The 15,358-nt window shown below is 30.0% G+C and overlaps 2 protein-coding genes across 13 annotated transcripts in view; both read left to right on the top strand.

Moving 5' to 3' along the window:
- The first annotated feature begins 11,520 nt into the window (after window positions 1–11,520).
- Window positions 11,521–13,680, top strand: LOC122716268 (methylthioribose-1-phosphate isomerase). Of its 3 annotated transcripts, none has more exons than XM_043939181.1 (5): window positions 11,521–11,809; window positions 12,172–12,407; window positions 12,482–12,690; window positions 12,847–12,971; window positions 13,056–13,680. In XM_043939181.1, exons 1-5 carry the CDS (start codon window positions 11,678–11,680, stop codon window positions 13,335–13,337), a joined length of 984 nt encoding a protein of 327 aa, XP_043795116.1. In that variant the 5' UTR covers window positions 11,521–11,677; the 3' UTR covers window positions 13,338–13,680. The 3 variants fall into 3 exon arrangements, with proteins under 3 accessions (XP_043795116.1, XP_043795115.1, XP_043795114.1); XM_043939180.1 differs by having other exon boundaries at window positions 12,763–12,971; XM_043939179.1 differs by having other exon boundaries at window positions 12,745–12,971.
- A 626-nt stretch (window positions 13,681–14,306) lies between these two features.
- LOC122716310 (tropomodulin) overlaps window positions 14,307–15,358 on the top strand; it is a 161,113-nt gene continuing 160,061 nt past the window's right edge. For 2 of the 10 annotated variants that reach the window (XM_043939246.1, XM_043939247.1), the window contains exon 1: window positions 14,307–14,942. In XM_043939246.1, the coding sequence (XP_043795181.1) occupies window positions 14,766–14,942 (177 nt within the window). In that variant the 5' untranslated portion in view covers window positions 14,307–14,765. The remainder of the gene's footprint in view (window positions 14,943–15,358) is intronic. The other 8 variants (XM_043939251.1, XM_043939253.1, XR_006346996.1 and 5 more) reach the window with 5 other exon arrangements.

Here is a 15,358-nt window from a genome sequence, read left to right as displayed (position 1 = left end):
ATATTTCTATTTATTTTCAATTTTCCCTTATTTTATTTGAAAGAAACGTTGGCAAAGTTGGTACAATAACATTTCGCAATTTCGCCAATATTATTCCGCGTTTCAACGCGCAGAATATTTCGCGTGTTATTTCAATTTAAAATTTTTAGTTTTCCTAGTAGAGAGATTTAATAGCATTGACACCCTGCTATTTTGATTTTTGACTCGCGTCAGATTTCCATCCACGCGCCTTGCACATGACGGATGCTTTTAAAAATTCGCCATGTCCATATATGTAACGCATTATAAAACGTTTTCCATTGATGTCGATTCCTGTCGTTGTGGCTTTCGCGATATATTTCTACACACCCGCATACATATACACTTAACGTAGCACAGTAGTATATCAATAAATTTCGAACATATATTTTCCTCTTTTTTTTTCTTCTTTTTTGGTATTTATAAATTTAAAAATTTATTAAATATTTTTAAACTTTTAAAAAAAATTTTCTTCGAGCGTAAATATTTATTTAGATATCGGGCAAAAAGTCTTCTATTATTCGTCAAGTCTTTTCATCGACGAATATATGGACATTTATTTTATAAAGATACGATTTTGATTTAATAATTAGTAGATAATTCCTCAAAAAAATAATGAGTAATCGAGATGATTAACCTTGTCAAATTTCAAATATGAGATCCATAAATTCGTAATTCGATTAGATTATGTAATTGTAAATAAAACTGTAATTATTTTTTTTTCGTGAAAACATTCTTCTCTTTTCAACACTTGATATAAAATTTTTTATAAATATTATCGAGTCTCCAATTTTAAACATGCTTTTTATTTTGCAATTTTATTTTCAGTATTTAAAAAAAAAAAAATTTTATGTTCCTTCTCCTCTAATTCTTTCATACGTGTTACGTAATATGCAGGAAGGGGTGTGCAATTTATTTATTTTCGAAAAAATTACGAATCCATAAAGGAAAAGTAGCATAAAATGTGAAGCTTTATTTCCATACAAGCAGCATATGGAAAATATTATATTATTTAAAGAACGTAAAATATTTATATCGCATTATATTTTGAATTTTCACATTATTTAAAATTATCGTGTTGAAATATTTTAATCATTATTTAGAATAAATAAAGAAATAAATGTAAAATATACATTTAAAATTTAAAATTTAAAGCTAGATTAAAATCACTAATATATAAAGCATAAAAGGTATAAAAATTTCTATTTTGTAATATCAATCTTGTTTTATCAAAAATTACTCGTCTTTTTTATATAATTTTGATAAAGATTACGCGATCTCGTACATCATTTCGCTAGATTTTATATTTTCTGTCACGTTCGTGGTTTCATTTTTCATATAAAAGTTCATAAATCTGTTAAATCGTTTCCGGGAGATAAGTGTATAAAAATTTTAAACTGTATCCATGGAAAACAGTGTTCCGCGATTTTAAATTACGAAATTGCAGCTTCACGTTCCGACCATTTCTTATCGAAAATCTGAATCGAATATCGCCCAACATTAAGCATAACAATAATGAATGTTTTAGGATAAGTTTTATTCGGATTGGAATGGTTCATTTGAGTAATCTTTTTGCCTTATAAAAAGTGATATATTTCTAATTTATATTGTTCCATTATTTCAAATGCGCTTTGTCTTTCTTCGCCATCTTTATCTCTTAAATCTTAATTTTTCGCAACAAATGCATCAAAATAGAGAAAAGACATAACGATTCCAAATCGATATTTAGACAAAGATGATTGACTAGTTTAAATTTTTAGATTTATTAGAGAAAAAAATATTGAGAATATTCAATTTATTAACTGTGCATATAGTTATAAGTTTCCTATTTTCGATAAAAACACGCAATCAGCTCTGCCTTTGAACCAGTGTCTAACAAAAATTATTTCGAACGACGATAAAAAATTCGAACCAGCGATAAATTAAATTTTATACCTTCGCTATTCAAAATGTTCGAATAAAAATGCTTTTTCTTTAATTTCAATGTCGATCAATCTTCTAAAATTTATCCAATTTTTTGAGATACATTTTATAATACAAAAAAATACACATATATACGTAAACACATTCAAACTCAAATAAAAAATAAACGAGAAAATATCGACGAGAAACGAAGGAATAATAATAATCATCCTTTTATGCTCGTTGTCCGAACAACAATTTATTTAAGCATCGTCAAACATCAATGGCGAAACGAAGAAGCCCGGTTTCCTTCAACACAATCCTCTCAACTCTCAAACTTTTAACCGCAAATCCACAATTCAGATACCGCCCCAATAGCAGAAAATTCATTCGCGCTGTGGAAACGTTTACAAACTTGGAATTCCAATTCATTGGTGTCCCGATCAGCAGCCACGAGTGGCGCGTACACTTGTGGTATACCAGTGACAACACGACTCGAAACGTAGCTTCCGGTTAAAGGAGTAGAAAGGAGAAAACGTTTCTGCACGATTAATCGTCAGATATCGATCGAATCGAATCTGTTTAAAACTTATTGGTAATTATCGATTAATAATCGATCGCAAATCGAAGAGAAAAGAAATTATTTTTTTTTTTTTGTTTTATTCATCGATCGTTTACCTTTTTTAAATTATAATTTATTATGTCGTTAAAGATGCATATGTGTATCATAGAAGAACGATGTTTAAGTGAAGTTATTTGATAATTTGGAATATGATGTTTTATTAAGTATTTTACTTAAAACAACACTCGCTAATTGTATAAATAATATGTTTATACGATGATATAAAATTGTATAGAAATAATATTTCGAAATAATGTCACAATGTCTTTGAGGCTTGCTACAACTTAACTTAACTTTTATAATAACTTATAATTAAGTTTCGATCGTATCATATTTTGATACGAAAGTTTATTTATTTCTCCTGTGTTATCGATCAAATTAATAAGCATCGTTAATATTGTTAATAACGTCACGAAAAAAATTTTCAGAGAATAGGAATAGAAGGGAGACCAAACTGATCGATCCCACTTCAAATGAATCGAAATCTCTGTCTCTGCCATCTTTAAGTCGATCACTTTGGTTTCTACAAGATTCGTTTATCTCCAAACACGCGCTCTTATCCTTCTATCGATCAACAAATGTCAATCACTTAAAGCGGAAGAATCGAGGAAGGGGTAGTTTCGATTTCTCGTGGCAGGCCGTCGTCATCCGACCGAATTATTGCCCTCGATACCAAATGTTCCTTAAGTTGTTTTCGCGAATAAAATAATAATAATAATAATAATAATAATAATAATAATAATATTAATATTAATAATAATAACAACAACAACAAATTCGTTTCTGTATATAATAATTGCAAATACATACAATTCTCTTGAAAGCACATTGTGACACAGCGTGAGAGCTATAGAATAAATCGAGTGCGAGTGAGAGAGAGAGAGAGAGAGAGAGAAAGAAAGCGAGAGAGAGAGAGAGAGAGAGAGATTGGGTTATAAAGAAAAATTGTGATAACGCGGTCGGAGAACGTGATGTCGGTTCTGTGCACTTTTTTTCGTAGATAACAATTGCGCGGTACCCCCTTCTGTCGTTCCTCGTTGTGCACAGATAACAGAATTGTGATGTGCGCCCACGTCTGGATTCGATCCTCGGGGTCGCGGAACCGATTCGACGTTCTCGAAGCGACAGCTAAAAGGCCAGATTCATTGCACCACAACTCTATGTAATTGTATAAAATATCAACGGTATCAAAAGTGTCAATATCTCGTGTTTCTCGATGGTACTTAAGGTAAAAATCCGCAGCCCACTTGGGCGATCGGCTGTTTGTTGATAAATACTTCCGTGAAATACAGGGGTTGAAAGCTGTGGAAAAAGATGCGCTTCCGGGTGCTCGAAACAATTTCCTCCGAAAGATTATTTCTCGAACCGATGGAATTCGTACATCATTTCAAATGATCATAGATCAATGGTAATCGTTGTCCCACGCTTTGGAGGTCCTTTGAAGGAAGGGTGGGGGTTGTTAAGGATTTTGTTGGCACAATTTTTTTTAACAATTCTTTGGACTCGGACCGTGTGGGATGATTCTTTGTGAAAAAAATGAAATGTGGAAACGTGGTGTACGATTTTTACAGCAGGAGGCTTCAATTTTTGGGAAATTGAATTTGAAATTTTGCCGGAGCAAAATCCTTAAAATTAAATCTTAACTTGAAAAAACGCAAGGAGACGAAAGATTAATTTCTACTTTTGTCGACATCCCAGAAATCTACGTGTTACGATTCCGATTAATTAATTCAATAAAATTATCTTTGGATTATTGTACTAGCAAATTTTCAAAATGGAATTTCTCGAAAAAGAAATATCGTAAAATGTAAAAACTTGATTCCACATTTTCGATGTATTTTTTCCTAAACTTTTGATCTATGTAACGTTAGTTCGATTCTTCGACAACTAGGTTAAGAAGAAGTTTGATAAAAATAATTTTAGGCGAGAGCATCTTCGCGAACAGTTTCGACTCCTGGTGATATCGTACTTTCTCGTGGCATGTTCCTTCCTTTTTTTAGCCCGACCTGCGACTCGAGCCGAAAAATCTTTTTTGTACATAAATCCGGCCCGTGTTTCGCGGCCACGAACCGGAACAGGAAGAAAGAAAGTGAGAAAGAGTGAGAGTGTGTGAAAAAGAGAGTGTGAGATATAAAGGCGCTTCGTGTGGTCGCAAGTCCTGGGCCGACCTTGCGTATAAACTGATTGCTCGTTTATATGCGATGTATTTTTGTGAACAGTATTGAAAGTGCTGCTAAGCTGTACAGTCGTCATATGGTAAATGTATTATGATGTACCTATAATGTACATAGATATATTTAATTAAAGTGACTATGAATTTGTGTAAATCTATCGTTTCGTGTTTCTATCCTGTATGTTTCGCCTGTTTCTTTTAATCCTTTATAATTTATGATTTTTGTACTTATATTTATTTAATTTAAATAAAATAGTTTATTAGCAAATAGATTTTATAGATAATCGAGAACAATTAGAACGATTAGAAAATTTTTGATATTCATATATGCGTGTTACAAGTTTAAAAAATTAAAAAATTCCTCTAATTAAAAAGAAACTTTAAATTCTTTAAATTATTGTTAATTTTTAATCGCCATATCCTGAATTTATGGAATAAAAAATCCGATTTCTCATTTTCAACTCGTCCCATTATCAAATCGTGACAATCATTCGAAAGTTCATCCCTGCTTTCAATTGTTCATTTTTAATCGTTCCATTAGCAAACTTAAATATCCACTTGAAACTTTTTTAAATCAACTACCAAGTTAAACGTACCACCGTTTCTCTGACAACAATGACTCGAGCAAAAATACCCTCGGGTAAAGAAGAAAACCAGAAAGTCTTGGGCATATAGTGTGTCTTTCTAAGAAGACAGACTAACCTACCGTACATATACACAGAAAAGGTAGGTAACTTGTTCTATCGTGAGAATAAAAGCATAGACGATGTATTATAGAGGGTAGACACGATATTTTGTGTTGACTCCGTTCCACGTTTTGAAATACCAACTATGAAAAAAAAAAAAAAATACACGAAGTATGCTTCTTACGCCCTCTGCGATTTATTACGCATTTTTATACATCGTATATACTTATTTTATATATAGGATATCTCACCTGGGATTATCTTGATTTATGTCATTATTTTTTTTTTTTTTTTTCATAGCAGAAAATAAATCTTTTAGATAAAAGATGAATGTTTTCAAGGAGAATTCATTCTGATCTTATTTCTCTGTTTTTGTAAATGGATAGAGATCAAATTATTATTATTATTATTTTTAATAGAACTACGTATTTTTCGATATATTAGTTGACAACAATTATTCCCTATAAAAAAAAAAGTACTAGTTGAGGATTTCATTAAGTTATTTTTGAGTTTCTGCGAATTAATAAAATTTCAAGAAATTAATGTATTTATAGCAATATGATAAAACATTCTTTTTTTAAATTAAAAATTCTTCTTGGATGGACGATATTTATCTCTCTCTCTCTCTCTCTCTTTCATATATTTTCTTTTTTTGAGTTTGCGAGAAAAAAATTAGAACGAATTAGTCACGTAACACAGTCACGTTTTCTTTGTTATCTTATTGATAATTTACTAGTTCAAAGATCAGAAATATTCGAAGGAACTATTCGAATTTTCCTAAAGGAATGTTTCGAAGAAATATATCGATGATGACAGATGTTAGCAAATATGTATTATTGTATTGAATTAACTTGAATTCGTTTGGTCAATACTGATGTGACATCATATATCAAGCGTCAGAGTAAACGACATTTATAAGAATTTATAAGACATTTATAAGACATTTATACTTTCTAGCTTTTATCATAGTGATAATTTAAGATAAATAATCTTGCTTGCTAATTTTTTTTTAATTTATCATTGAATCGTTTCATGAAAAATTTTGATCAATCATAAATAAAAATTGACAAAATTGTTCAAAAAACTGCATAAAAATCTAAATCAATTGTAAAATATATTTACATATGTTAAAATTCTGAAGTTGAAAATACATGGACAATTTTATTTGTAAAAATATATCGGTGAATGTTAACTAAAAGACATTTTAGACAGGCAGGAGAAATACCTAAATTTATTACGGTTTTATTAGGGATTAGATTGATAATAAGTGACCCTATCTTTATTATGGCTATACTTAGTTGAAACGGTATAATAAAGTAATTTTCTCATTTAATCCGTCTAAAATTTTGGATAATGGGACATAATTCAATTATTCTATTCAAATACGTGAGCCCTATGAAATAAAAACTAAGAACTTTCTCTTTTATGATTGGATATTTAGAAAAATAGAGAAATGTGCATTATTGATCAAAAAATTTGAAATTTTTCTTCACTGTGAACAAAATTTCAAGAGATTCGTCTTACATATTTTTGAAGGCATTTGTTTAAAAAAAAACCGTACATCATATATTAAAATTTAAATCGTTGAAAATTTTCTGCATCATCGACAAAGATCGAGGGAACGAGTCTTGAGTTATTTGCCTTGTTTTAAACGAGCTCAATGACGAATTAGTTAATTGCTTTCAATGATAGAATCGAGTTTGTTCTACAGGACGATCAATAAAAAAAGATTCGAAATTAAAAGTCACGAAAAGAAGAAATCTTGATAATAATTGTAATAATAAATATTTTAAAACGTTTATTTTTAATAAAATTTTAATTTAATACAAATTATGAACATTTTTTAATATAATAAATTTTAATATAAATTATTATATTTTCTTCATCATGTAAAATGTTAAGTTATATCTTGAACATTCAGATTATCCTATTTCATAAAAATTTTTTTACTTCATTTAAAAAAAGAAAGCATTAATAAACATATATTTGACAGATGTAACCTTGCAAATAATATAATGAAGGATTAAATTTAAATACGACTAATCATTAAATTTCGTAAAATTTGTGTCTTAATATTTCTTTCTCGATACAAACGTGGAAAGAAAATATTAATGTAGGTCAACAAATGGATATATTTAGATTTTTCAACACAGTGATGCATGCGACAACAACTTTCTATTCATAAGTCATTATATTAAGACAAAAACGATTATTCATTAATACGAAACTGTATTAATTTGAGTATGAGTTTGTTTTTGCAATTGTTTTCATTATAATTTATTTCATTATCGTATCACACGAATACGATATAAATATGGCCAATGATAACCTTTGGCATCTGAATAAAGGAAAATGATTCGTTAAAATGTATTGAAACTGATCTGGAGCATTTGACGTTAATTTTTTCGATATTTTTTTCCAAAGGCTATCTTATGAATATTTTCATCACATTTTTGAATCATCTTATACGATGTGGGATCGCGTTGTTGACTCGAGTCGATTATTATTTTTTTGAGAATGATTTAGCTAAAAAAACGAGAACAGGATGATTATATGACAGGAATTAGAGTTGAAGATACAGAATAGTTCGTTTTATCGGTGCCAAAGATTATGTTATTTTTAGAGTGAGAGCAAAATGTGAGATATAAAGTATTATAATGTGTGTAAATTAATTTTTTAACGTTCGAAATCGAAATTATAAACCTTGTGTTAACTATGGTTTTGTAATTTATAATATGATATTGTTTATTATTGTTGCCTCGTATATAATGAGACGAATCGATCATTGACACGTTGCGTGTAGTTAGATTTTTTTCATCAAAAATTAACGAAACATGAGCTACATTGATTAATGGAGAGGATCCTATGATGACGAGTCTCGTGTAATGTATATGCCAGTTAAAAATTGATTAGCTCGTATAACACGTTTTATCGTATCTATCCTGATTTGTAAGTTTCATATTTTTATCGCTGAATTGACATTTCTTTTGTACATCAAGATTTTAAGCAAAGATTTTTTTCTTTAAGATATGTACAATTAAAAAAAAAAAGTTTTAAATTATATGATACATGTTGTAAATGAAAAAAAAAAGGAAAATGTGCTTTTATAAAATTACAAAATATATATTGTTTTATGAACAATATTATTTACCATAGAATGTATGTATATTTAAAAAAATATATAATATAATTATTATTGTAATTGAATTCTAATCTTGGTACAACCTCGAACTTGAACACTCGTATTCAAAGTATATGATTTTACGACTTTTCAAATTCTCTGAGATAAATAAATTAATCTTTGATAACGTTACTTTTAATATTGTGCAATATCTTATCGCTACGACGTACAATAATCACATTGTATCATTCGTCCATCACATTTCTGTGATATCAATTAGTAATTTTACAAATAAAGCTAAACTTTTTTAACCGTGAGCTTTAATGAATTACCTGCATCGAGAAAGAATTAAATAATTTAAATATAGACCTCTAATTCTCAATATTAACAAATTCAAGACAATTATTGCATGATGACAATAAAATCAATAAAAAAAAATTTAATGAAAATCTTTCCTAAAACATATTTAAAGATCCAATATATAAAATTAAAGTTGAAAAAGATATGTGAAAATATTTTAATTAAAAACGAAATTGAATAGATATTTTAATTCATCAATGATTAAGCAATAAATATTAAGATGTTCTTAAGCAATCTTGCATGTAAAAAAGTTCATCAAGCTTTGATGGAATTTCCTCCAATATATTCGATCCTATTGGCGGTATATGGCATCCTCGCAAAAGACGAAAAATCCTCGGAAAAACGATCGAAATTCACCTGGTGACATTACGCTTTCAACGAGCGGCCAGGCCATGTGAAAAGTGCAGTCTATTTTGAAATGCAAAGGTTTTTTTTAAAACGTGGCAAGTAAATGGGGTAGTTTGCACTCGAAATATGTTGCGAGCATTCGGCCACGAGTGAACACGTGGCCGTTGGAATCATGTAAAGGATCAAAGCGACGAATTGCATCGGGAATGAGAGTGATTTTCTTTGTACCGAAATGCACGAGAGTGCACAGCTTAAGTCGGCCGCCATCCAAATGCATTCTCGCGACTTTCGACGATCGTTATCGACACTTTCCACGTGTTATCGTTTGCCACGATATTTGTTGAACGATTTCGAGACGATTTTCGGTGTTGAGACTGTGTCAGAGAGTGATGAAACGAGTGTATGTAAATATATGCTAACAACCTAGGAAATTTTTCGAGCCACTTTCCTTATTGCATAGAATTTTTCTAGCTGCATAGAATCTTTTGGTAATTTTGTTATTAATAAAAAAAAATTAATATTACAGATTGATTGATATTAATTTCACACGCATCGATAGATATTTCACGAACGAATTTTTGCAATTTAACTTTTGGTCAAGCTTGTGAATTTTTAAAACAGATTGACGATTATAAAATTTTGATCAATTGGTAATTTATAGCTATTAAATTAATAAATTTTCTGCAAAGCTTCGATTATCATATCAATTCTGATGGCAGAAATTTCTACTTCAAAAGATTCGTATTATTTAATTAAATTGATTCTATCAATACATAATTATATTATGCATTTAATTGTTATTATTATTAATTTCAAATACGCGAGGAAAAACAATGTTATCGTTCTTCATGAGGTAAAAAATTTATTTAAAAATACGTAGAAATAATAATTCTATATTATATTTTATAAAATCTTATCTTATTGATATAAAGATCATTGAAGATAATAAATATTTACCAGAATATAACAGAATAGTAAATTCTAACTTATTTAAATTGGTTATTTATTTTTCGTCAACCTAATATCATTGTAGACATGCTAGAAAATTCATAATTAGTGAAAAGCAATATATTATGTGCCGTATGCGTCATTCATGAATCACGACAATTACCTCACATAAAATTTTCAGGTAAAATTTTCAGGTAAAATTTTCAGGTAAAATTTTCAGGTAAAATTTTCAACTAAAAGAAAGTACTCTTCGCTATGAATTACTCGACTCAAGTTCTTCAAACAAAGCAAAAAGGAGAAAAGAAAAAAGATCCAAGAATAAAAAGTTTAATACTATAATTATTTCTTTTATTATTTAATTTAGAAAAAATAAATTAAAAAATGTAGCGAATAATTTTTAATAATTAAATTAACATAAAATTAAATAAGTAGAGTGAAATTAAAAAGATTAAGAAGTATAAAAACTTCTTTTCAAAATTATATTAGAAAGATTTTATTGAAAAATTACAATGTCGTGAAAATAATCGTATACTGAATTATTATGACAGAAAAATTGATATTTAAATGACAATTAGTCATTTTAGAAATGAAACATTTTTTAAATTTTTAATATATAAACATACATATATAATAGTTGACTCGTAAAAAAAAAATGATATAATGTTTTCAATGATATTGTTGGCAGAATATTCTGCAGTTATCTTACAATGTATATTGTACACAATCATGTGAATTATTTACAAATGCACGATAAGTTGGATCGTAATATGAGTTTGTTATTTGTTGAAAATTAAAAATTGTTCAAGACGTGATAAAATTATTACAATTTTTAATAATAAACAAATAAATAAAATTTTATTTGATTGATCTTGATTGAATCTGTATATATAGATATCACGATATTGAAAAATTGAAAAATTGATAATATTTAGTAAGGAATAGTTTGAAACTTTTTATTAACAAATAGAATTTTTCTTTCCTTTTTTTTTTTTTTTTTAATTTTTTTGAAATAAATGTAACAAGTTTATATCGTGAGTTTCATTATTAGCATCAAAGTTATTAATAAAAAATGCTATTTATTTTTTCCCAAATATTGTTTGACTTATTTTAGATATTTCTAGATTTCTTAAAGATTTTCTAAGCTTCGTTGTACATATTTTCTTAGGATTACCGTAATAATATTGAATAATTCGTCCAATAAGACTTCCGCTTAAAGAGGGTGTTTAGTTAGTTCAGACGTCGACAGATAGCGCTGAATGCGGGGCTAATTCATACATAGGCACAAGATACGTCTGTACACGTGATACCTTCACAGTACGTCGGTAGTGTCGTTACGATAGGCTTCACGGCCATTCGAAGTACACGTGAGCTTCAAATGAACGGAGTCTCGTTTCATTCAGAAACTAAGAAGCCGCGGTTCTGTTAACCGCGTCTCGAATCTGCAAGTATATTGTCACTCAGTGCCTCACAAGACACGTGTTCATATTTGACGGATTAAAATGACGCTTCAAGCGATTAAATGGGAAAATGGCAAGCTAGAAATACTTGATCAAATATTACTACCGGCAATGTCCCGGTATATCTCTGTCAGAGGTGTGGAGGACGGCTGGAAAGTCATCAATAATATGCAGGTATATTACTTATTGATTGAATGAAGGGTGAAAATTTTTATTTCGATCTATGTCGCGTCGATTCTGTTCGCGTTAAATGTAGGTTGTGTACGGGCATAAATGCGAAAGATATGAATTGATATGACATTTCAACGCTTCGATTGACGAACAATAAAAAGCTAAATGCGTTTTGAATAGTTAAATTGCAATAAAGAAAACTATAGCAATTTGATTCGCGCGAACAAAATTTTAATTGGATGAATTAGTTCATTTAAATCGTTTGCCGTGAGTCGATTTATTATTGTTTCAGTAGAGAGAATTAAAGATTTTTTGTATTTTATTAGTTGATTTTTTTTTGATATTTTTTTATTTTTTTGACATAGGTTCGAGGTGCCCCAGCTATTGCTATTGTGGGTTGTTTAAGTTTGGCAACAGAGATCAAGAATGAAAAATATATTGACAAGAAGAGTCTTCGACAAGATGTTGAAGGCAAATTAAATTACTTGGTCTCTGCTAGACCAACAGCAGTAAATATGAAAATAGCGGCCGATGAATTAATTCAACTGGCTAATAAACTCAGTAAAGATGAGACTGTTAATGTAATAGAAATGCAAGAAAGGTATAAGAATTGGTTTAAATCTAGCAAAATTAAATTGTCTTTGATATCATTACTATTAATGATAATGCTTATAGGTTTATCAAAGCTATAGAAGCTATGTTAGAAAAGGATATTGCAGATAACAAAGCTATTGGAGATTATGGAGCTCAAGAAATTTTAAAAAATGTATCTGGGGATAATTTTGTTAGAATTTTAACCCATTGTAATACGGGTAGCCTTGCAACAGCAGGTTATGGCACAGCTTTAGGTGTTATAAGATCGCTTCACAAGAAAAATAGTCTTGGTAACATTTACATATTTTTTTAATTTTTATGTCTTAAATAATAAAATTGTGTAGTACTAATTACCCTTACAGAATTAGCATATTGTTCTGAAACTAGACCATATAATCAAGGAGCACGATTGACTGCATATGAATTAGTATATGAAAATATTCCAGCTACTCTTATCTGCGATGACATGGTGGCAGCACTTATGAAGTCAAGAAATATTTCTGCTGTAGTTGTTGGTGCAGATAGAGTTGCAGCAAATGGCGATACAGCTAATAAAATTGGAACTTATCAAGTAATATATGCAACAATCGTCTTATAATTGGGATTTTGTTAAATATTTATTGCATACATGATTAATTTTATTTTGTTTTTTTAGATTGCCATAGTTGCTAAATATCACAATGTACCTTTTTACGTAGCAGCTCCCAGAACCTCTATTGATTTCAGTATTCCTAGTGGTGATCATATTATTATTGAAGAAAGACCAGAAAGGGAATTAACTCATATAAATGATCAACGAATTGCAGCACCTGGGATACAATGTTGGAATCCAGCATTTGACATAACTCCGGCTAACCTCATTAAGGGCATTATTACAGAAGTTGGAGTTTACAGACCTCAAGATTTATTGCAATTGAAAACCCATCAGATAAACTAAATAAACTCATAATTATGAGAAAAGAAATCTTTCTGGATACATTTATACGAATGAATCAATCAATGACTTTGATATTATAAAAAATTGTTGATACATCTTTTTATTTAATAACTTCGTGTTATAATAAAATTATTGGCAGGTTACGCTTATTTGAACACATTAAGCTAAATGGACGCAACAAAATGTATCGTGAATATATGTGTTTGCGTTCGAATATGCCTTATTGACTTCACTGTGATTTTTATAAATATATTTATATCTCGAACAAATAGTTGTATTAATATTAAGAGAAAGAAACGAATATTATTGACTGATGAATATTAAATACATAATTGAAACATTTTTAATCGTGTATTTCGATGATTTTAGTTAACCTAACTACCATCAGATGGCATGAATGCCTAAACTTTGACAATGTAATACACACGATTGGCAATTTTTTATTTTCTAACACATAAGCAAATTGATTTCATTGCAAAATAAATTTCATTTATAAAATAAAAAATGATGTGAAACAATTTACATATGGAATAAGAGAAGCAATATTTATTTAAATATATATTATAGAAGAAATTATTTTAAAATAAAATTTTTAAATTTCCTACCGTTAATTGAATTATTGAATTCAGAGTTATACTTTTCAACTTGCGAACTATTAATTCTTCATCACAAATTCTCATCACAAATTTTCATCACAATTATATTTCTTTTCACACAATACACAAAAAATGTAAATAAAATAAATAAATGAATACAGAAAAGAGAATGAAATAAGCAAGTAGGATTTTAACACCGAGGGAAGCCATGTATATCGCAACACTCGATTTTTTCGATAATCGATAAAAGTCTCGCAAGTGTCAATTGTATGGCTTCATGGCGCGTTTCCTTGCAGACATGTTCGAACGTGATCAGTCGTAAGAAATAATTTTAAACGAAGACACCGAATACAGTTGTACCAAAGAGAATAGTGATTCTGATCAAATCGTGATTTGTGGCAAAATATTTATCGCAGTGGTGAACAACGAATTTAACACAGTCACGACGCGTGCACTTGCTTCGGGAAAATTTGAGAATCTATTTTCGCCGTTGAAAGGCGCGCGGGAACGTGTTCGCGACGGATTTCTCGAACCGTGGTGCTTTAGTACGGTTAGTCTCTCCGCTTCGTGCAGTACTTCGTCGATCCTGGAATAGTTTCGTCAGTTATTCATCGAAATTTTTCGCGTGTTTGTTGTACGAGCCAATTTACAGTCGTTTCGGGCGTATTCGTTCACATTCATATCATTCTCGGTGTACATAACCCTCTCCCGTGTCATTTACGTATCAATCGAACGTTGATCGAAATATCGATAATACGCTTCGAATTTTTCTCGAACGGTTAGTTCGTTCATACGATTGTTCAATCTGGAAGCTGATACGGAAAACGCGGGAATGGATGCTATGGACGTCCTCAGTCCTGACACTCTGTCAGGGAACAACAAGGATGGTTTCAACAACGAAAACAATGGCAATAACAATGAAGACGACGAGGCGCCCACCGTCGAGGAGACTTACGAGGTTACAACTACCAAACGAAAGACGATTCGGACCAGCTACAAGATCCAAGAAGTAAGTGACGACATATTTAAGTGACACGTGCGATTACGGTAACTGAGATTCGTCGTGACGCCTTGACGTGGGCGTTTATTACAAACACGTCGTGTTCTCTCCATCGCCTTAAATTTCGAATTATGTTTGTTCACTTTAGCTCTCATAAATAATTGTAACGATAATAAATGACGGTGTATCAATAAATATATGATCGAATCGAATAACGATTGGAACGTTGAATAAGAATGCATGGATATTTAAGGCGTTTTTTTTTTTGGGAATACGATTCGTGTACGCCAAAAATAAACGCCCAGACTTCTGTTCGACGACGCTTAGTCGAAAATCTCGGTTTATTTTGATATATTCGTCAAGGATGACTGGGCGAAATCGACTTATTTCGATTCGTGAATTTTCCTGCGATTTATTTATCGATT

The sequence above is a fragment of the Apis laboriosa genome, unplaced genomic scaffold, assembly GCF_014066325.1.
Source record: "Apis laboriosa isolate Shangri-la unplaced genomic scaffold, ASM1406632v1 scaffold43_cov150, whole genome shotgun sequence".
Classification (NCBI taxonomy): domain Eukaryota; kingdom Metazoa; phylum Arthropoda; class Insecta; order Hymenoptera; family Apidae; genus Apis; species Apis laboriosa.
This window is presented reverse-complemented; position numbering and strand designations above follow the sequence as displayed.